This window comes from Canis aureus, chromosome 18 (genome assembly GCF_053574225.1).
Source record: "Canis aureus isolate CA01 chromosome 18, VMU_Caureus_v.1.0, whole genome shotgun sequence".
NCBI classification, from domain to species: domain Eukaryota; kingdom Metazoa; phylum Chordata; class Mammalia; order Carnivora; family Canidae; genus Canis; species Canis aureus.
This window is the reverse complement of record NC_135628.1, coordinates 39,701,499-39,725,354: the sequence shown is the minus strand read 5'-3', so window position 1 is coordinate 39,725,354 and position 23,856 is coordinate 39,701,499. Positions and strand designations below refer to the sequence as shown.

At 40.9% G+C, this 23,856-nt stretch overlaps 1 protein-coding gene across 3 annotated transcripts in view; it reads right to left on the bottom strand.

Annotated features, from left to right (window-relative positions):
* SLC25A13 (solute carrier family 25 member 13) overlaps positions 1–23,856 on the bottom strand; it is a 186,207-nt gene that overhangs the window by 54,798 nt on the left and 107,553 nt on the right. For 2 of the 3 annotated variants that reach the window (XM_077856830.1, XM_077856832.1), the window contains 7 exons: positions 22,587–22,733; positions 20,645–20,783; positions 19,789–19,882; positions 19,484–19,568; positions 15,614–15,701; positions 14,967–15,125; positions 1,849–1,901 (listed from right to left, as the gene is read on the bottom strand). In XM_077856830.1, coding sequence (XP_077712956.1) covers positions 1,849–1,901; positions 14,967–15,125; positions 15,614–15,701; positions 19,484–19,568; positions 19,789–19,882; positions 20,645–20,783; positions 22,587–22,733 — 765 coding nt within the window. The remainder of the gene's footprint in view (positions 1–1,848; positions 1,902–14,966; positions 15,126–15,613; positions 15,702–19,483; positions 19,569–19,788; positions 19,883–20,644; positions 20,784–22,586; positions 22,734–23,856) is intronic. The other variant, XM_077856831.1, reaches the window with a different exon arrangement.

Sequence of the window (23,856 nt, the reverse complement as noted above, 5' to 3'; positions counted from 1 at the left end):
TCACCCATTCACTCCCACCCCCAGCCCTCCTCCCCTTCTACCACCCCTAGTTCGTTTCCCAGAGTTAGCAGTCTTTACGTTCTGTCTCCCTTTCTGATATTTCCCACACATTTCTTCTCCCTTCCCTTATATTCCCTTTCACTATTATTTATATGTAGTTTTTAAAAGGTGAATACATAAGTACTCCTGATGTTTCTGGGAGAAACTGAAAGATAGATGGCTTAGGGGTGCCTGGCTGGCTCGGGTCAGTGGAGTGTGAGATTCTTGATCTCCAGGTTGTGTGAGTTCCAGCGCGACACTGGGTGTAGCAATTACTGGGGAAAAAAAAAAAGAAAAAAAAAGGGCAGCCCGGGTGGCTCAGCTGTTTAGCGCCACCTTCGGCCCAGGGTGTGATCCTAGAGACCAGGGATCAAGTCCCAGGTTAGGCTCCCTGCATGGAGCCTGCTTCTCCCTCTGCCTGTGTCTCTGCCGCTCTTTCTCTCTGTCTCTCATGAATAAATTTTTTAAAAATTCTAAAAAAAAAAAAAAGTCTTATAAAAAAGAATAGATGGCTTGCTTATAAGCTTAAAATGCTTATATTACAATAGTATAAGAGAGACATTTTGACATGAGGGACAAGAAAACATATGTTTTATAAGTTAATAAACTGGTTTACAGAGTGATTAAAAATCACTTTCAAATCTGCTAACAAAATTTAATCTAAAGCAAAACTCATCATTGAGACAAAGTTGTTAAGCAGACTTTTCGGCTTAGAAGAAATTCAGGGTGCCTGAGTGGTTCCGTCGTTTAAGTATCTGCCTTCTGCTCAGGTCATGATCCCGGGTCCTGGGATCAAGGAGCCTTCTTGGGCTCCCTGCTCAGTGAGGAGCCTGCTTATCCCTCTGCCACGGCCCTGCTGTGCCCCCCACCCCACCCCACCCCACTTGTGTTCTCTTGTGCTCTCGCTCTTAAATAAAAAAAATAAAAAAAAAAAGATTCAATATCTAAGAATTCTCAACATCAGTAATATTAATTTGAGTATAATAAACTCAAATTGTTATTTACTTCAAGCAGTCTTTAAAAATCAGTCATGTTTTTGGAAGATATAACAACACAGTAAAATAATTTTAGGCATCAAGGCTACAGAGATCAATCTAAAAGTAGTGTTTAACTTCCTGGGGCTTTATGACATTTGTAATATAACGGCAGCACCTGTCACATTCTACAAAATTCCTGAATATCTCCCATCTGTCATATGAGAGCCTAACACTGGATCAAGGATCAACTTCAACTAGGACTCAGACCCCTGAACAGGTGGCCTGGCAGATGCTTATAGAATATACCCTATACACGAATTCTATAAACACATGTTTTTTTTTTATTTTTTTTTTTTTTTTATAAACACATGTAACTAAGCTTTAGAATCAGAAAAAATCTGATTTTGAGTTCCTAACCTTCCACCCATGAATTGCGTGTACTAAACCCCGTGGGCCTCAGTTTCCTTATCTGTAAACTCTGGATCCCATTTTGCTTAAGATTAAACAATAACAGGTCATCCATGTAATGTACCAAATATGGTAGGGATGGAGGTAAATTTAGCTGTAGCTGCTGCCACTTTGGTGGTGGTGGTGGTGGTGGTGGTGATGGTGGTAGCAGCCACCACAACTCTTGTTCAAATATAGCATTACATTTTTGAACGTTCAGTGTTCAATGGAGGACAGTGAAATGCTGTGTGTGATAAGTGCCCTAGGTTCGAGTTAGCTAGCACCTTGAAGAAATACAAACCTGCTATTTCCCATAAGAATATCTGCTAGGTTCCTGAGTGTGTGCAAACTCCCTGCATAAGCATCATCAACTCAAAAGACTTACTGTAAGTTTTATGGCCTTCTCTGGGGCAACTCCCAATAACTGTGGCAACAGACCTAAAAAACAACAAAAAGTAGAAGTATATTAAATAAATTACCATTAACTAAACAAATCAACAGCTCTAAAGAGGGGATCACCATCTGAACACTGGGTCAATCTTTGCTGTAATTTTCTGCTATTACTTTTAATGAGAATATGTGAAATGGAATGTGTAAGTACAAATGTGTCTAATAGCCACATCAGGCCCAAGTAAATTCCCTCTTATATTCTGGGTCGTTTGCACGTTGGATAAATCAACATTATTAGTGATATAGGAAATCTCATTATTCTGTAAGTTTGTTCTTTTCCCTCCTGCCTCTTAAATAAGTTAAACAAGTGTACTTTAGTGAATATATCATTTTTTTCTAATACCTTTCTCCTCTCCCTACACCCGAAGGCCCACAATTTAGTCATTCATTCATTTAGCAACTATGACTTGGTAATAAGCACAAGACAAACAAGGTTCTTGGTCTGACTAGCCTCAGACAGAAGGGAGGCTGTTCTGAAGAGGTGACAATTGGGGTAAGATGTACTTCCGGAAGGGGAACAGATAAGGCAAAGAACACAGAGTAGGAACAAGGCTGGTGTGCTCAAAAATGAGGGTGAACACTGGTGAGCCACCTCACAAAAAAGGCATGAAGAGTGGCACAGGTGGGGGCCGAGTGCTACAGCTACATCATAGGCCAGGATCCTGAGCTTGGTAACATTCTAAGTTAGATGAGAAGTAATTACAAGCCTCAATCAGGAGAGTGATACACTAATTCATTTTTTAAAAAGACGACTCTGGTTGCTATGTGGAAAAAAGACAGGACATACGAATAGATGGATGTGTCTGTGTGCCTGTGTGTATGTGTGTAGGCATGCACGCATGCCAGGAAAGGAGACAGAGAAAGAAAAACTGGTTTGGTGTGAATACCTAGGGAGAGAGGAAACCTGGGGAGAGCAACAGCTTCCGGGTGAGAAGTGATAAAAAACTGTTTTAAACGTGTTGAGTGGGAATTATGTATTGGAGCACAGGAGGAAGATGCCTGACAGGAAAGGGTTGCTTCTGGGAAAGGCACTCACAACAGGATCAGGCATATATAAATAAATAAATAAATAAATAAATAAATATATATATATACACACACACACACACACACACACACATACACACACATACATACATACTAAAAAATGTTATAATTTTCATTTGTTCTAAGAAAATACAATCAAAGGCAGATGCCTTTTCTTGGAAATACACAGTGAGCTAACCCTGAGGATCAGAACATACTGTTTCCCATGTCATCCTGCCATTTTTGAGAGGGACTTCACAGTGTCAGCCTTGGTCAGTAAAGACAATTTTGTAATCCATCAACATAAGAAGGTCCACTTGCAATCTCTTCTGAGAGACCAGTCTAGCACACACCGTCATCCTAAGCCTGTGGCCAAAAGTCCCTAGTCTGTGTACAGCCCACAGATGCATTTTATTGAGAAGCACAAGGTTTCCAACATAACATGAGCTTATTGTGAGAGATGTAAAGACAGACAGAGGGACACCTGGGTGGCTCAGTGGTTGAGCATCTGCCTTCAGCTCAAGGCATGATCCCGGGGTCCTAGGATCAAGTCCCGCATCGGGCTCCCCTCAAGGAGCCTGCTTTTCTCTCTGCTTATGTCTCTGCCTCTCTGTGTCTCTCATGAATAAATAAATAAAATCTTAAAAAAAAAAAAAAAAAAGACTGGTCAATGGACAGATCGATCGGATAGCTCTGGACCTCATTCTGACATTCTGGCAATCTGCTTCAGCTGGATGAGGCTCTGCCTTTTAGGACCCAACTATCAGTTCTCCAAGGTCCCCCCACTCCCTAATGCATTGAGAACAATGGTCATTCATCATTTTTCTTGCTCTGTTGCTATCTTCACAGAAATGTTTTTCTGTGCCTCTGGTTCTACAAAAAGCACAAACAGCTTCATGTTTTAGAAAAAAAATGGGAGCACACTCATTTCATTGTGGAATTCAATGATAAGGATGCTGATGCTAATGAAAATGTTCTTTAAACACAGCTGACCTAAAAATAGCTATGTTGTGTCAAGCACCACCTTAAGCACTTTACTGACTCATTTAATCCTTATAATCACTCTGCAGAGAGGAAACTAAGGCATATAGAGACTCATCTGTTCTGAATCACCCAGCTGATAAATGGTGAGGGTGGGCTTCGAACCTGAGCCTTCTTCCTCAAGTGTCTATGCTTATAGACAACACTCATTTGTTCTGTGCTCCATGGCAAATGTGTATCTCCTTCTCACACCTCGCCTCCTTTCTTCACGTACATAACCTGCCTGGATCCTAGAAACATTGGAGGTTACAAAGTCTTCTCAAGGCTGCCATCTCTGGAGCCTGCTTCACCCCAGACCCACAGCTGATCGCACAAGAATAAGACACCTAAAACACGTGCAGGCCATGAGTCCAGCAACCTGGGCCTTATGAGCTAGTAGCCTTAAGTGGAGCTAACCAGTTGGGAATCTTTGCCCAGGAGGGTAAGAGTCCTCAGAGTGAAGAGCCAGTCAGTACAGAGGCACAGACGAAGTAGATACCCTGGAGAGTAGGGAGTGCGGCTGGCTGAAACCCTAGATTGGCTAATGCCTCAATGAAGCAAGAGGAACATGACGATAAGAAAAGGAAGTAGAAAGGCAGGGAAGAGAACGTGAAGCCAATGCAACAAAGACACCAAAGAAAGAGCAGACAGCCCATGAAGGGTGCGCAGGTAGGAGTGGCTTTGACCATCTGGTCCCTATGAGGCCAGGTTCCAGGAATATTCCTGCCCTGGAATCACTGTATCTCCCCTTCTTTCTCTCTTGACTATACTCTTACCAAAACTCTGCTCTCACTAGTTGGAGAAGGGCTATGTTCTTATAACTGAAACGACCCAAAGCAGCACAGAATACAGGAATATGCAACTATCTGAGCCAAGCAAGTGCTCTTATTCAAAGTAAGCATTCCCTCCTCCTAAACTATATTCCCTTAGGAATTTACGGTGTCTCTAATCTGAGAAGAGAGGCTTTGTTATTACTATATGGAAGGATACTTTCTTACTTTCTACAGGTAAAATATCAGAATGAGCTGTTTTATTATACCTTAACATTTACAATATCCATTTTACTCTGTATTTGGGTCAAGTACCAAAATGTTTAAATATTTACTTGCTAGATATATTTTTCTCATCATTAAATTGTAGACCCAAACCATGGATGGGTTGAAAGCACTGTGATTTATAGGATGATCTCTTGTCTCTATAACTACCCCGTGACAGTCTTTTAAAATGACTAATAAAAAAGAGCCCTCAGAGCCAAATGACTGCGGTGCTGGACACAATCACTTCAGCCAGCCTTTTAAGCTATCGAGATTTGTCTCTCACTATAAATTTAGTAATGTACCATGAACAGCAAAAAACAAAACCAAACCAAAGAGAAAACCCTGTATTTAAGACTAAATATAGGGCAGCAAATATTTATTTGTTCAGCAAACATTTACCAAGTGCCTTCTGAGTGCCTGGGACTGGAAGGAAGTGGGATGGACGGGATAGGGTCTGTGCCGCCCCCAGGAGAAATTCTCAGTGTAGAAGAAAAGGAAACCCTATGTGTCTCTGTGTGCTTAAGAGGAGATAAAGCACCAAAAAATAGAGAAGTAAGTACCGCAACCTAGAAGCATCAGAGAACTACGAGCATATAGTGGAGAGAACCAGTTTCCCGCAGGAGGGAGGACAGCACTGGAGAGGAGGCACTAGACCCAGACCTGAAAGGAAAGGTAGAGGTTCACTGGAGGAGAGACATAGGTAGGTGCCAAAATCTCAAGACCCTGGCACAATAAGGATTGGGACAAGATCACTGAGGGCTGTGGCTGGATCCCAAACCTGATGCTAAGTAACTATAGGAGTGACAATGACAATGGTCAGGATTTGGGGGCACTTCCTGCATGTCAGGCACTATTCTACGAGCTTTATGTGGAGTCACACATTTAATACACACAAGTAAAAACAGTAACTCAATATAAGTTATTTTTATCCCATCAGCAGAAACCAAAAGAGACTTTAAGGAGCCTGCCAAAGGAGACACTCAGCTAGCAGATGGGGGGATGGATTCACTCCAGGTGGTCTGGCCACAGGGGGTACTCTTTTTTTTTTTTTTAAGATTTTATTTATTTATTCATGAGAGACAGAGAGAGGCAGAGACATGGGTGGAGGGAGAGGCAGGTTCCCTGAGGGGAGCCCAATGCGGGACTCGATCCCCAGACCCCAGGATCACAACCTGAGCCGAAGGCAGACGCTCAACCGCTGAGCCACCCAGGTGCCACCATAGGGGACACTCCTATCTGGTGCACTGTACTGCTTCTCTCACAAGTCACACGGAGGAGCTTGGGCCAAATCCTGTAGCCCGGGGGGGGTGGCTTTGAAAGTCAAGAGTCAAGTTCAAAAAGTATAAAGTTTTAGAGGCAGGTGAAAGACAGGTGGGAAGGTCAGAGCCCTGTGGCAGGGAGAATAACTGAGAGGTTAAAGCAACATAATCAGAGGCCGTAAGTTTCACTAATGAATAACTTCAACTCAGTAAGAATAAACCCAAAGTACAGATCCATTCCCAAGACTTGGGCCAGATGTTGGCCCGTGGGGAGGCAGTGGATGAGGACTGTTCTTGTGGTGACTGCCCTGGCTAAATGGGGAAATAAAGGTGCCCGTGGACTAGAACCTGAGCACCACTATAGACATGGGCCTTGACACCCTCGGCCTGGGGTAAATGCCCTTTGGAAAGGATCATGATCTGTGGACAATGAAAAGTCACAGAAGTGGGGATTTCACTAACCCTCCTGGTTCCCTGACTTTGGGGATAGTAGGTGGCAGTGGGGAGGAGGGGAGGAATGGACGTGGCTCAGTAATGCCTACAACAGCCAATCCTGTTATGGTACTTCAACAAGATCACACTGAAGTTTAAAGTACATATATGTCTGACATCTGGGTAACTCAGCAGAAAATTTAGGCTTCTAATAGGAGATGTTTCTGTTGGATTCTGGAGACTCATTTTAACAGAGAATGGATGTGTGTGTTGTTTCTGACTTGTCAAAACAGCAGTCTATTTTCCAACTGCCTCAAATGAAATTTATTAGTGTGGTTAGTTTTCTAATCTTCTCATTTTAGTTCAGCTCCATCAGCACATATGGCAATGCTTCCTTGGCAAACTTTACCAGAAGGCTGCTAATGCGAGAAAAGATTTACAGGGTACAATATTAATATAGTATTTTGTCTTCAAATTTCATAGATTTGAGATATAAATCACACTATCCCCTCTGATCCCAGTCTCAACGAGAACTGAGCTAGAGGTGTGGGATGTAAGCCCACCTTGGGAACCTCCAACCTGAGTTGGAGGCACCCCCAAAAGAGGTCCCTGTGGTGGATCAGAAGGCTACTATGCTATTCTTTACTTAAAAACCTTTTAGAAATATAATTCTAAATCTCAGAGTTGGAAGGTACTCTGAAAGAAACTCATTAATAATGCTGGCCTAATTGAAGCAATTTATTTCCAATGTCTTGGCAGCAACATGAATGAGCTGGAGCCTGGGCTTTGGAGGTTGACAGACCTGGGCTGGAATCCTAGGTCGGTACCGCTTTCATGCTGAGTGATCTTGGAATGTTAGTCTTTGAACTCTAGGTTCCTCACTGGTAAATCAAGGATGCTAATGATGACTCAGTGGTTTATTATGGTAATTATATGAGTAAATATGTACAAAGAGCTAGACACTATTCACAACCTCCATTATGCATTCAAAAATGTGATGTTTCTATCTGTTCAAGGCATGTCCTTGATTCTCTTTCCTGCTTACAAGAGGCAATTCTGCCTGAATAATGTTCAAAGTCCAGAGTTCAGCATGGAGTATAATGCTGTCCCCAGAGCATTATGCCTATCCTTCGAAGAGCCATCCCCAAGACGTGAGAGCACACCTGGTCGGAGAGTACCTAGTGGCACTGCTTATTACTCTGTGCAAAGATAAGGAAGTAGCACAGACATTAACAACACGTCTTTACATTTTTAAGTTAAAATAAAATGTTTCTGTAAACAAAGAAGTTAAACACTGCTCAACCTCTGATGATAAGCGACTCTTTACACAATGTAATTTCTACTCCGTGGCAGAAGAGCCAGGTGACTAAGAGTGTGGAGTCTGGATCCAGGATGCTAGGTCTGCATGCTGATTCTGTTATCCCTTAGCTGTGTAACTGGGGCAACCTAACCCCATCTCTTTGGACCTTAGTTTCTATGTATATAAAATGGAAATAAACAGTATCATCTTCATGGGGTAGTTCTGAAGGTGAAATGAGTTCATATACATAAAGCCCTCCATGTACACAGAAAGTCCGACAGAAGTGACTTTTGTTGTTGTTTGTTTTCGTCTTCATCAATATCACCATCATCGCCATCCTCTTCCTTCACGGAAACTGGAATCTGGAGAGCTTGTCCCAAGTCCGTAAGTGTTTGGTGACTCTGCAGTGAGTTGAATTTATTCAGCCCCCTTGTGCTCAGCATTTCCCTGGTCCCTCTACTAGACTTATTGCTCCAACTTTCTTCTTTACTCTGTTAAGGCTTTTCTTCTGGCCCAGACTGTTCCAAAACTTTTCTCTGGGCTCTGCCTGGCATCGGGCTAGGATCTGGCACTGAACAGCCCTCTCACACAACCAAAAGGAGGTGGAGGTGGAGGTGTGGTGGGCATCCGCATCGTGCCTCCCCACCTCTCCAGGTTCCAGGTATCAGGCTCTTCTAACGTTGGGCACTGGAAGGTGGCAGGACCAACTTGTTGGTTAGCAGCTGGTAATCAAATCAGAGTCCAGGCACATGTGGGGCACTGGGCTTACGCAGAGCAGTCAGTTGGGAGCAGGCTGACAGCCACATATAGTGGCTATCCCCAAACAGCACCCTGGACAAGACAGGCAGGAGCACAGATGTCGAAGGGTCAGCCACAACAAGGAAGAAACTCTGTAACTAAAGCAGCATCTCTGTCTCAGGGCAGACAAAAACACGTTCAAGAGTGGCCAGCGTGGTCCTGAGGAAGGGAATGCCAAGCGTGTCAAATGGGGTAGGAGGCATTTGGGGTACAGTCTGGTAGGGGAAATGAGTGCATAAATGATCCCTATTCCTCTAGCGAAAGGCACATGAAGCACTTTTTTGTGTTATCTAATTTCAACCCAGAGGAAACCCCTCCGATGTTAAATTCTTAGCCTCCTGACCTCCCCCACAGAGGCCCCTACACTTGCCCTCATCTTCCCAGAGAGCCCGCCTTGCTTTCAACATCAGATTATCCTTCATTCTGGAGCTATCAGCACTCTGGGCGCCCTGTCTCACAGCTTTTATTCCTGCTCCTAGTTCCATGGCCTTCTCTCTTCACTTGTTCAAGCCTTCTTTCCTCCCTCCTCCTCCAACCACTTGTCTGTCCACCTTTGACTCATATTGCCTTGAGGCATGAGGCATTTCCACCCTCCCTACTGAGCTATCCCCTTTCAGAGCCCTCCGATCTGCGCAGGCTCCTAGGGAGCCACCCCACACGGACTATGCAGTGGAGCTGGGGACATGGTAGGGCTGAGGGCACAGTGCAGATTTCAGATAAAAATAATTGGTTATCTGGGTTAAATGTTTCACTCCAAATGTCAAGAACCAGCTAATATCTTAGCCATGGCTTAGGATGCTTTAGAGGCTGAGTGTCAAAAATGTAAATGAATGATACAGATGATAGTCTAGAAAGGATTTAGTTCCTTTGACTCCTCTCTTTTGGGGCTGGCTTTCTAGAAGTGAAGATTATTGGAAAGAAAGGTCATATCCTCTCCTTCAGTTTGTCACTCTGGTACTCGGCAACTCCTGCTTACCTTTTCTTCTACTTCAACTAACTCATTGCTGCTGAAATTTAATCTGTTCTGCTTGCTTCAGCCTCAGCAATGGCAGTAGCTGGTTATAAACCACCATTCTGGAGGCCCAGCACTAACTCAGTCTTTTCTTTGCTGGACTATGTCTACTTCAATATTTTTGTCATCCTCCCCAGCTTTCCATCCTTTTAAGTTTCCCACCAGTGTTCTCATCTGGCCCTCTCAAGCTTCTGACAATGCACCCACCCACCTTGGTCTGACCTTGTGCTACCTTTGTCTCCTGAGTTGACACGCTGTGCTCAGTACAGTTGGCTCACTGTAGATTTCCGCAGATGTGATTACCCAGCTCATGGTTTCCTAGAAGCAAATATTTACTTTCTAATCTTTTTACAGCCTTTATACCCTAAATTAATATATGCAAAAACGAACCAAAGAAATAAGATTCAAACCAATCTACTTTGTGCTCATCAGAAGCTCTGCTGGACGTGGATAGACACTCATGACTTGGCGCAGTTCAAGGATTCACTGTAGCTGGTTCCAAGACACATGCGTTAAGTTATGCAAAACCGTTGTAGAAACTTTCAATCATTTTATTTTGGTGCTAGAATTTTTTTAAATTTATTTTTATCCACAAAAATTACACAAAGAGGAATTTCACTGTGGACCCATGTAATTTGGGTCCCCCCTTCTATAGAGCCATTAACCACAAGAAGAGGTCTAATTTAAACTAGCTGTCTGACAAAACTTCCTTCCAGAATGCAAACATATCAATAACTTCCTGAGATATCACCACAATATCCTCTAGATGTCACCTTGAGAACATTCCAGGATGGAAAACGACTGCTTTTGTACCACACAGATAACTTGAAAGACTGTAAGCCCAGATAACATCTAAGACTCTATAAGCCCAGATCAATGATCCAATTAAAAAAAATTTTTTTTGCAAATTAACTTAAAAAATTGTGCTCCAAATTAATTTTAATTCATAAAATGATCTAATTTTTAAAAAGATTTTATTTATTTGAGAGAGAGAGAGAGAGAGAGAGAGCGTGAAGCACAAGCAGGGGGAGCAGCAGAGAGAGAGGGAGAAGCAGACTCCCCACTGAGCAGAGGGCCCAATACAGGGCTCCAACCCAGGACTCTGGGGATCATGACCTGAGCCGAAGGCAGACACTTAACTGACAGAACCACCCAGGCATCCCCTAATTTCTCTTTCTGGCAGATGTCCCTTATGGCTTCTCCCACCAAAGAAACAAAAAGAAAAGCCTCCCTTTAAGAAGTACTTCTCATGGATTCAGATTTCTCTTGAATCTTTCTTCCCAAAGATCCTCCCCCAAAATTTTTGAATTTCTAAGGCTGCTCATCTCATTACCTGAAGCATCTGAGAGGAGAGTACAGAGAAGTTTAAAGGCAGAGATTAGTTATTCCTGGACTGGTAAGAGCATTTAATTGGGGACGATTACCCAAGTAACTGTTTCTCTTTAATATGCCAAGTCACTATCAGGGGCCAATAACTGACTCATTTGGTCATGTGGTTCCTTCAAATTAAATGAGCTGTCAGGTACTTCATTAAGGATTTTAAACACCCAAGTGCATGAAATCAATCTGGGGAGGGGGGGCAGAAATAAGGGAAGATGATCACAAGTGACTTCAGAAGATCTGGATTATCTTAAGGGTTATTTCTCTTCATACAGATAGACTTAGCCTGGGGATCTGATTTTCCAAAATTACGAAAAACCCCTGGAAAAGCAATCATTTTCATGTAAAGAAAGTAGTGTATATAATAGAGAAGGTCTGCAGAGTCAATCTCAGAGGATTTTCAAGGGGATCCTTCCTTCCCTCCAAAATAAGAGATGCTCAGAGACAAGGGAACAAAGAGCTGCAGAGAGACATGGAGAGTAGGATCTAAGAACCCCCCCACCCCCACCCATCTGAAAACGACTCCTGGCTGGAGGCACAGGACACTGAGGACAGTTGTGGACACTGCCTGCAGTTGTGTTATCAAACCACTTTGGACTCCAGGGTGGTGACCCAAATGCACTCCCCGTTTAGGACTGGATAACCTCACAGACTGTGTGTAGAGGCTGGCAGCTGCCAGGGAAATCAAAGAGAAAAGCCACCTGTGGTGGAGTGCTCAGGAGTTCTTTAGAAAGAACCTTCATTCTAGTTGTTCCACAAGGAATTACTTCTTGATACAAAAACAGCGCCCCTTTAGAGATCTGTATTCTTGTTATGGGAAGAAAAGGAAAAAAGAGAGGGAGGAAGATGCTTATTAACCTTATAATAAGGATACATCTGCAAGTACCTTCTTTCAGGGTTAACTGCCAACTTTTTTCCAAATATGCACAAAGATAATTTTAAAATGGGGGAGAGACCTTACTTATGCAACATTCCCAAATTATACTATTCAGGAAATATTAGCAATTATATATGTATTGATGCAGAAAAATTACATGTTAAGCAAAATTCCATAATAGAAAAAATATGCTCCATATTTCAAAACATGTTTATAAATTAGAGATGTCCTCTGACACCTTCTCACATCCTGCTAGGTGAAGCGTTATCAGAGGCAATTCTAAAATTCCCAAAATTGAAATTCAAGTTTCCCTTAAAATAAAATTTTTAAACAGTAAAATTACATCTAATGAGAAATTTATAGTCGAAGAATCACATGTAGGCTGTGTTCTCTATTGAATTTGCACACATAGGTTACAAGAGTGATGATTCCCAGGAGTACCTCAGATTCTTGTTGTTTCTATTATAATTTGTGCTACTACTGATGGATTCCCATTTTCATCTGATCTTTCTATCACTCTCATGACAAGCATTTATAACTTAGTAGTTACATACAATTATTAATTATTGATTATGTGCAAGGCACTAAAGAGAACTGGTCCCCAACTAATCAATAATAGGAACAGGTCATTTTTATGAAGGAAGGTTATAAATCTTTTTCTTCCCTCACTTGAACTGCCAATCATTCCTTTGCTCTCAAGATCCAAATTAAAGAATGAAACCAAACAAGGTTTTACAGTAAATCTTTTGCTTTAAAATCACTTACTAGAAAATAGAAGAAATAAAGAGGAAATGAACAGAGATGACTCCCAGAATGAATCTTCTTATACTCACATTCTACCTAGCATCCTCTGACAGGGAACCACTGAGGGTTCAGGCAGCCAAAACAGGTAAGATAAATAGCTATTCCTTTAGCTATTTAGAACCAGGAAAAGGAGGACTGCCTCTTTGGTTTTCAAAGCAAGCTTCCATTTCTAATAGGTGGGCTGACTCTCCTACCCTAAAGAGTTAAAACCAGCTGCCACCCCCCCACCCCCCCTCCCTCATCTTACAGATGATAATCTCTAAAACAGCAAGAGGTTTGTGGGATGACCATATTAGCTCTGCACTCAGGTATGCTTTAAGCTGTTCCATCTATGGGGCTAAAAGAACAGGTTAGGGAAGGAAATCTGGATACAACAAAGAATCAAGATGTGTCAGACTGGTCAAAGAGGAAGGAGAAGGGACTCAACATTAAATCAAACGAGGTCAACATATGCATATTAAAAACATTCAGCAGGATAAAAAGTATTTCTCACAATCCTACAGGCACTTAATCCAATACCGAGGGAAGGCCATGAAATTAGTTTGTGAAGCAATGGAAAGGCTCAGACGTCCTTTTGGCTTAACACTCAAAGCTCTCCAGGCAGAGAACAACCTATGTGAACAGGTAAGGTGGCAGCCTTTGCCTGAATCACTGCAAAGCAAGCACTGTGACATTAACCTTGTACTACTTGGGAGACATTTCATTTGTGAGGTTTGTTGTCACCAGGAGCAAAGAGTATTTCAAATGAAGGCAGTGACCCTGTAAGGGTCATCATCAATCACCTAGGGTCAAAGACCTTCCCAATTGTAAGAGGCAGGGGGTGAGGGAAAGAGGGTAGAGAAAAAGATCAAAAGGACTTTGATGAGAGTTATCTACCTACACAATAGGACCTGCAAAATGGAACTACTCTGGAGTTTAAAACCCCCTAGTTTTGAAGGTGAGAGATTTCAAGAGGGGTCTTTGTTTTTTTTAAACTTGGATGCTTAAGATGAAGGCTGAAGTCAGCAGATGGCAGAAGAGGCCTAGAGGCACAGATTTATGTGGCTGCCAGTTTCAAGGTCTGTCCCTACAAAGTATTAAATACTATTTTCTTCTAGAGCAAGCACTGGCAGGAAGGGGAGACCCCGCCAACAGTGCAGTTGCCAAATGGCAAAGTGGCTCAGCTTGAATGGCCTTGCAAAGCTGTATTTTTTTATTTATTTTTGAAAGAGAGAATGCAAGCCCAGGGGTAAGGATGGGGCGGTGAGCAGAGGGAGAAAGAATCTTAAGCAGGCTCCATGCCCAATGCAGAGCCTGGGGCTCCATCTCACAACCTGAGATCATGACCCTCACCAAAACCAAGAGTTGGATGCTTAACTGACCAACCCACCCAGATGCCCACAATACTGTATTTAAGCTGATGCAAATATACTCACTTCTTTTCTCTTTGTACAAGGTAACACAGAGGTTGGGAAGTAAAGTCAAGCCTCTACAGGCCAATACCAATGGAAAACCAGCCAGGATCTGTGGGATCTTTTCTATTAGTGATGACATACATTTTGCTACTGTCCTCCTTGCTTCGTGAACCTTAGATGGCTGAAGGAGCAGGTGAACAAGACTACCTGTTTGAGTGGCGTATGAATCAACTCCACTGGGTACAGAGTCAGAGGAAGGGGCAATTTCAATCTAAAGAAGAGGCAGTAAAGGAGGTTCCACTGAACCCCTGGTTACCCACCTGATAAACTTTTGGGGGATATATTCAAGGACTATCATTAATCTCTGTCCCATCCCCAGGATGCCTTTCCCTTTGAGCTGGTGAGTGGAGTTACTTCAAGAAGATAAATCATATGAGATCCTTTTTAAAAACCCACTGAAGATATTTAGAAAAAATAATTATTTTAATAAATAAAACATAATAAAAGGCAATATAAATGGCTTTCAGATTATGGGCTGTTTCGATTAGCCATGCCCTGGATGCCTCCAGCCTACTCCCATTAGCATGGATAATTGAGAATCTGCTGCATTTCCATTGTAATGCAGTCTCCCTAATCCATTTCAGGCATGCAGATGGAAAACCAAACCTTCTGGCTACTATTTCACCTTACGTGAATTTAGCACATGGCACTAACCTCTATACAGTCCAAAGAAGCCTTCATAGCGTAGCACTTTCTTAAAACAGTCAAAGCTGTTTTTATACATAAGTTCTCCCACGAAAGAGCCAGTTGATCGTTGGTTCTGCATTCGAGTTTTTACAAGATCAATAGGATACACAGCAGTGGCTCCAACAGCTAAAATGAAATAATACCAATATTTCAGAAGGAAGTAAGATCAGAGGAAAAGGGAAAGTGGTCAAATGTCAAAGAGAAGTCTGATGAAGGAAAGGAACAAATTATGCACATATAGACTTTAAAACTGCACTAACCTTAAAATAAATAAAATAAATAAAAACTATGGATTTTTCACTGAAGTGTCTCCTGATATGATGTCATAGACAGTTCAAATGTGCAAAAACACATCCCCTACAGCCTAATCTCATTATTCACCCATCTTAAAAAAAAAAAAAAGGCCTATTTGAAGATAAAAGAAAAAGTCCCTGATCGCATGCAGGTATGGGGGGAGTTCCCTTTGCTCTTGTTCCATTTCAGAAGTGCAGACAGGAAACTGGCTTGGAAAGGCCAAGGATGGCTCTGTCCTTTGATACTGTAAGGTGGAAAATCAGAGGAAAAGAACCAGAGGAATAATAAAAGTGATAAATTTGTACTCATCCATGACTAACCTCCAGCAATAGAACCCAGACCAAACCTGTAGGCTGATTCTGCAACCTGCAGGAGAATGGGTCGGGACGAGTCCACTGAGGCCTTCTTCTTTGCACATATGGAAGTCGGACAGGGGGAGGCAGGAGACAGAAAGAAGGACAGTCCATGAGCACATATGATTTTTTAAAATCACCCCATGAGTTCCAAATTCACAACATCAAAGAGGAAGGTAGGGTTAGAGTCTGTTGTTCTTATTAATAAAAAGTTGTTACTGTTGTTAATGTTGAAAAATCAAATCTGAACATAATGAGAACCATTATGGCCCCTGCCCCCAAATGTTACAAACCTATTTTCAAATGTTTAATTCTTACCAGTGATCAAGGAGATACTAACTTAAAAACAGTAATGAGACCTCATTCTTTATCAAACAAACTGGTAGGTTTGGGGGATTTCTGTTCATTCATTTTAGTGAAGTGTACTTAACCTACAATGTATTAGTTTCAGGTGTAAAATAGGGTTTTAACACTGAAGTATTTTGTGAAGTGTTCCCCACGACAAATCTAACTATCGTCTGTCACCATAGTTTGTTTTCTAATGGCAACACCCAGCCTGGCAAGAGTTGATAGAAACAGGGCCTCCCAAATCTGCCATTTAATCTAGCATAAACCTGAAGAGAAACTTGGTAACATACACCCAAACTCCTGTACTGAACATCTGACCCTGTGATTCTACTTACAAAAAAAAATCAGACTAGAAAATAATCATGTAAGTAAATCATGAGTAAGTAAATGAGAGATCAAGCTACCAGAATGTTAAAAAGCAACAGTATTCAAGAGTAAAAACTCTGAAAAATCCCCTAATGTCCAATAATAGAGAACCAGTTAAAAATGTTGCAGCCCTGGGGCACCTGGCTGGCTCAGTCACTAAAGTATGTGACTTCTGATCTCAGGGTCGTGAGTTAGAGCCCCATAGTGGGGGCAGATTATTTAAATAAATAAACTTCTCTTTAAAAAACTACAGCCTTAAAATGAAATGTCATTGTAAAATAATTTTTTGATGTTAAGAAAAATGTTCATATGGGATTCTAAAGGGAAAACGGGTTAAAAGGAATATGGCAGGTAGACAGGTATTCATGATATGACTGTCTTTACCTTTATAAATGTTTGAAATATTTCATGATAATCTTTTAAGAACAATATTAAAAGATCATATGCAATGCGATGTTTTTAATTAAAATTATTTGTGGGTATGTGTATGATTATAAAAACATACTAATATTTGGCTATCCCAACACCCAGTGGCTACAACTAGGTGGTTGTATGAGGAGTAATCATTACTTTCTCCTCTTTTTTTTTTTTTTTTTTAAGATTTTATTTATTTATTCATGAGAGAGACAGAAAGAGAGAGAGGCAGAGACCCAGGCAGAGGGAGAAGCAGGCTCCATGCATGAGTCTGATGTGGGACTCAATTCCTTGACTCCAGGATCACGCCATGGGCTAAAGGCAGGTGCTAAACTGCTGAGCCACCCAGGGATCTCCATTTTCTCCTCTTTTCTATCCACTTTTTTCTTCAGGTCCAGCCAGTTGTTATTTTACTGTTCTTTTGACCTATTATCCTTACCATGTTTTTGATGTCAGAACATTTCAGTGTATTGCATTTTTCTGACTACATAAATAAAACAGTAATTTTATGTCATGCAAAGTTGTCAAATGACAGTGATAGTGCTTAATAAATACCTGTTGAATGAATATACACATCCAATAAAATTTATTTTTTCAAAAGCCACAATAATTAAAATAGGTGAACAATGAAAATAATTACCAACCCCAGCTATCAACCCACTGAATTTTAGCTTCTGTCAATGTAACATAATTCTAACAAAATGAGATAATTTGGAATCTCCTTTAAAGTCACTTCACTGAAATAGCTTTACATAGAAATATGCATCTTTAAGAATGTAAAACATTTTTCTGCAAATCTTATGAGGTATTTCCAACTGATCTCTGCATAGGTGGAAATCATGAGTAACCTCATTTTGAAAAATACATCCATTAGAAAGGCACTTCTTTTTTATATGGATACAAATATATAGTACTTAGAAAGGTTCTGACACCAAAATAATGAGTGAAAATACTTTGAAAACAATAGGGACCTGGCGGGGGGGAGCAGGTGGCAGACCTACTGCTATCACTAACTCTTAATTGAAAAGATAAAAATAAATACAATCCCTGATTTTCAATGAACTTTTCTGAAGCTCAAAATGCAGCATGCTCATGAGACAAGAAAGATTCCCATTCTCACACTCCTCTGTTGAGGATACATGTTAGCACAGAGCCTACCAGCCTACCAGGTGGATGACCTCCATTGCTGGAGTCTGTCAATGTTGTCAGGCCTACTGGTGTTCACATAGGAAAGAATATTCCAGGCAAGGCCACTGTGAATTGGTCTAAACTTCTAAGCCGCAGCCAATCATTTCCTGCTGTAAGTATCATCTAACCCTTGCATGGCCAGTATCAATGAGCACTCATCATAAACTCTCCAAAGTTGCAGAGGTCTGGAAGGAAATATTGTAAGATACCACTGCCAGCTGGAGAACAGAAGGAATCTTTTCAGAAAAACCCAAAAAAAAAACAAAAACCCCTCTGCTTTTTCTTAATCCCCAAATTTCTACAACAGCTAGTCCTCTAGAGATGAAGAGATAATCGTCTAATAAGCAGTATTTAAAAATCAAAGGGAGGAGAGCAATGTTGCTTCTACCTCTGCACGTGATTATAGAGTCCTCTTTCCGGCACACGGCGACATCGTCTCCCTCTTTTAACAACAGCCAGTTAGTTTTCCAGAGGTGCCTAGTTAGGATTTACTGAGCATACACCCACCACTTTGAGTTATACACTGCACACACAAAACTTGCCACTGCATTCAGCGGGGGCGGGGTGGGGGGCAGAGCTGAAAGGAGGGGTGCTGGCTTGAGGCCTGCCAGTCCTAAAAATGTAGCCCGCATCAACCCATTGTGGTCAAACTGGCGTCTCTGTACAGACCCAGAGTTCCAAGCCAAAAACTGTTAAGTCTCACAGGATTCAGAGGTGGCTTTGCCTTAAAGGAGGTATTTTTCTCAAACGACGCTCGTCTGTGCCTGGATTTACTTTACAAACATCGTGCAAGCACAACACATGCTATGAAAGCTTTTATTCTCTAATCCTGATCTACGGTAAGTCGAGCAAGAGTTAAATGAGGAGGTCCCATGTCTTAAGTTTCTGACTCTCATGACTTCAAGAGATTGGTTTCTGTTAACCATAAAATAAAATTTAGCATTCCTCAAATTGTTTCCACATAACTTATGAATCCTTTCACAGAGAAAAGAAGTCTAAAAGCCTTCAAACTATTACTCCAGACTAAACAAAATTATCTCATTTTGATATTCAGAATAACGGAAGGCATGGCAGTTACACAATGAGTTGATGAAGTACCTCTCTTTGGAGCAAAGACGGCTTTCACTCAGCAATGCGCTGCCTCGCCAGGACAGTGACACCAAAACAGGACGCTTGTCCCACAACTCTCAACACGAGACATACAGAAGAAAAAAAGATCTTCTGCCGTTTTTTGTTTTTTTTGTTTTTTTGTTTTTTTTTTGCGGGGGGGAGACAGGCTTCCAGTGCAGTTAGGAAATCACCCCATTCTTGAAAGTAATGAGCAACTATCTATCAGTCAGAACATCTCTCTAAGTAATTTCTCTTCGCAGCCTTTTGAAATGGTCTGGATTTGTAGTGCAAAATGTTATGACGGCAGGTCAGATACCAGGGCCAAAAGTCAACCGCAAGTAGAAAGGGTCTGCGGGTACCCTACGGAAGAAACATTAGAAAGCAAGTTTGTTCCCTGTTCCGTTTGCCCACCTGCCTCTGGGCCTCAGCCAAGTTGAAGGGCAAAGTTCCCTCTTCCAGTGGAGCAATTCGTTCGATGTCTGCTAAGGTCATACGTCTGGAGGAGAAAAAAAAAGCACCACAAGCAACAACAAAATACAAGTTTATTAATATGTGCATTATGGAATTTGAAAACGTTCCCTTTTTTGTTCCTGTATTTCAGAGTCCTCTTTAATTTGGCTTCTTTTTCTCCTAGTGTGCTGCCCTCCTCCTACCCCCACCCCCTAACCTCTTTTATTAAGCTAATTAGGGGAAAAAAAAAAAAAAGGCCAACTTACCCCCGTGGCTCATATAAATCTGCTAACTGAAACAAGATGTCAACTTCCATGGGTGTAACCTGACCAAATTTCTGAGCTGCCAGAACAAACTCCTCTGTATGGAAAAAGAGTTAAAAGGGAAAGATTCAAGAAGGAATAGCCACTAAACGCAGCATTAACTCAAGGCGCTGTAATGAGAGAACATCACAAAACTTTATTATCAGTCATAGAATTCAAGTAAACCCAAATGTAAGAATTTTTGCAATTCTTTTGTCTGGAAGGAGTATGCAGAATAGTTTCTTTAACATTGACTTTAAAAGATTGGCATCTCATCTGAAGGCTTGGAATAAATGACACAGGACATTATTCAAATTGCAGGTTCGAGAAAACCAGGAAGCAGATATGAAACTTCACATGCATCGGTCCTGGGAGGTTATATTAATGAAGCTGTGGAATTCTTAAGAGGATTGTTTTTTTTTTTTTTTTAAACCCATTAAAATAATGATATCTTGTTCTGAGGTTGTCAGGGAATTCCTCATGTACTTCTGAAGGCCACTTTACAGGCTGCCGATTTAGCTCAGGTCTTAGCATGATTTGAAAACAGTTAAGAAATTTTACATGGGAAAAAAAAAAAAAGAAATTTTACATGGTTCCCTAATTCAAAGGCTGTCTTCAGTTTATTTAAAACTTGCTGAAGACTGTTTTATTTGCTTTTGTTTGTCTGATCAAAGGATGGAGAACACACATGTACCACATGCTTAATATGTGTCAATGGGATAGAGAAATCTATACTGTAAACTCTCAGGTTGCCTTCTTCACTCTAATAATAATACACCACAATACTAGCAGGCAAAAATTCAGATTTATTCTCACTCACCCTTAGTCACCTCTACATCTTTCCTGTTGCCAGCCAGAGTGCTGTAGATCTTTCTAATGAGTTCCATGTTGTTAAGGAGTGAATTAAATCCATTAAAATAGGAGAAACTAACTTGATGGGACGTAGTACCTCCAGCAGCCTCAAATAAGTTGAAAATAAGAGAGGGGAGAAGAACAATAAACAAAGGATTTATAGAATGAAGAAGATTCAGAAGTACATATATCAAATGCTCATTTTGGAAGTAATCAAGAATGCATGTATAAAAAGAAATGGCCATAAGTATTTTCCTTTCACATCAAAAAAAAAAAAAAAAAAAAAAAAGGCTATAAATGAATTTTAAAAGTAACTGCAACTAATCATGACCAGAGCTTCTACTCTACACACACAAGTCCTAGAAGACTAAATAAATACATGTGTAGGATTATAACAACAGGACCAGTAGTAATTTAGAGAGTTCAAATTTCAATTGGAAATGTTTTATAAGTTTGTTTATTTCATCTAATGAGCAATTCTGAGGGGCTTAGACATGCACAGCTATACCATATACGTGCACACGTGTGTGTGCTTATACATGTAAAACTATATTATACCAACACAAACACAGTATGAAAAGTGGTCAATCTAACATTAATATCATGATTTGTCATGTTACTTAGAACTAGCAATAAATAATCATTTAAGGACAGACTTTACCTTGGTTGAATTTCTAGCAAACAAGCATATTATGGTAAAATTATGAGATGTCATGTGCTTTGATGGGAGTTAAGACTGGTCAGAATTCTGATAATCAGAATTTGTAAGAAGCCATATTTCTTCACAGGGGGCAAGGGAACAGATAGCAAGTCCATTATGAATGGAACTTCAGCTTGGGGTTTCAAATTCTATCCTTTCCTAACAAGGTAAAATATTTGTATTCAGAAAGCACTTCTTTATAAGGTAACAACCATATAAATCTCCATTTAGCAATCATTTAAAATAGCTGACACGGAGTTTAAAATGGAGTAAGGAAGGGCAGCAGAAGGCAAGAAAAGGAGCTAGATGAACACAGTGCAGAGTGGAAAAGGCCTGTCAGAATTGCATGCCTCCAAAAAAAAAAAAAAAAGTGAAAAGCTACACTGAGTTCCTGCCAATGGTAAGCTTTTTGGGGCACGAAGAGCATGGTGAAAACACTCCAAAAGTCTTCTCCGAGGACTAGCAAATCCACTGTATAAGGGTAGGATCGTTAGAATTACCTGGGAAGCTTCAGAAATGAGATTCTAGGACCTCACCATCTGTAGGTGATAAGTCCATAGGCCTGGAAGAAACCTTAGTTACCTGTATTTTTAGTAAGTATCCCTGGTGATTCTTACGCTTTGTGACCAAGGCTTGGGAACCTCCAGCAAAGAATGTCCTGGGACACCTTCTAGGCCCAGGAGGTAAGAAGAGTGGCTGAGCCCCCACTGGGATGGAAGTCATGAGACAGGACAACTGGGTTCTGCCCATCACGTGTGTCACTATTCTCTCAACACACAAATGTTGAATGAATGAGGGAATCTAAGGTCTAGAGTCTCTCTTCTGCTGACCATTCAAAGAAATATATGTGCACTCACTATTTTTTAAAAAGAATTTTGCTTCATAGATGAAAGTGAAGATCAGCATCTGACATACCTCAAAATATACAGCAAAATTAATATGAAATCATAAATTTGTTTTTCTTTTTAAAAACAGTTAATACATTTAAGATAGTCCATATGCTCCAGAAAATAAACTAACCTATCCACAAAAGCTAGCAGAACCTTACTCTGTCTATAATGGTAATATATGGGATCACATTAAGACAATGCTAGTGTTTTCAACTGAAAAAAACTCTACATAATTTTTAACAATCGTTCTTCTAATCCCTTGTTTACTGAACCTTTGCCAGGTAAAATAAACTGCTTCTTTACAGCAAGTTACAACTTACAGCTACTAGACATTCTTCTACAAAAGGCGTCAAGACGTGGGGGCGGATGGTGACCATGATGTCTCGGAAGTCAATGGCTGTAACTTTTCCTGTCCTGGCATTGTCCCTCTGCACAAAGGCTTGCTTTGCATGCTCCAACTGTATTTCCTATAAATAATCAAAAGTGAAATAATTTATGTTTCTCAATTACTACAAAAGACTGCTCAATATCAAATCAGCGTGAAGAAATACAGATCCTATCTTGATTTAACAAGCATTACCAGCTTGTTAAATAACACCCTCAAGCTATTCTCTTCTTCCAAAGACAGAACTCTTTGCTTAGACCAGTGACCATGTCTTGGAAAATGCATTCTACCTTAAATCTTCTACCTGGAGAAACCAAATCACTTCCATGTTCTGCTAGAGTCTAAGGAAACAAAAAATAAAAACTAGAAAGAAGTTTGGTAGGCCCAAAGTTATGGCCAAACCCAAGTTAGGTAATGCAGATAATCCAATGAAAAACATCTATAGGGACATTGAGCTCTCTCCAAAGAAGACAGAAAAATTCTTATTGGTAACCGGGTACACAAACATGTGATATAACAAACTGAAAAGGGTGGTTCTCCTCTGGAATATGCTATTCCTTTAACATACAGCCTTGACACTATTGGTATTTTGGGCAGGTTAAGCTTTTGTTATGGGGAGCTGTCCTGTGCACCCCTCCCCTCTCTCTTTGCACTAGATGATGGTAACCCCTTCACTCCCAAGAACATGACAATCAAAACTATGTCTGGAGAGGGCCATAGGTCCCGGATGAGGACCACTGCTCCAGAATGAGGACCACTGCTCCAGAATGAGGAATTGGATGGTATGTGGGTCAGAAGTGGCAAAACTGCAGCAGTATGCTGTTCTAATTCACATGATCTAAAGACAGGAAGCCCAATTTAGATTTCTGTTGCTATTCACAGGGAGTAAGTGCATATACAAAATAAACAGCCTCCCATCAAAATCCATCATGTGCCATGTAATAGAAGTATCCCTCCTGGAGAGGGCATTTTATTCTCTTCCTCGTGCCCCTGCCCATTTCCCAAATGGGCCCTCAGAGTGAGATCTAATCTCTATGGAATTAAAAAGCACTGCAAGGACTCCAAATTATTTCAACAAAAAGAAGTTTAATTAGCTGATACAGAGAATAACCATTTTTTTAAACTCTGGCAAGACAGTAGTATAGTAAGGCCCTCAACTAGTTTTTTAGAGTAGTGTAAAAACAAATCATCCCTATGAAGCAATA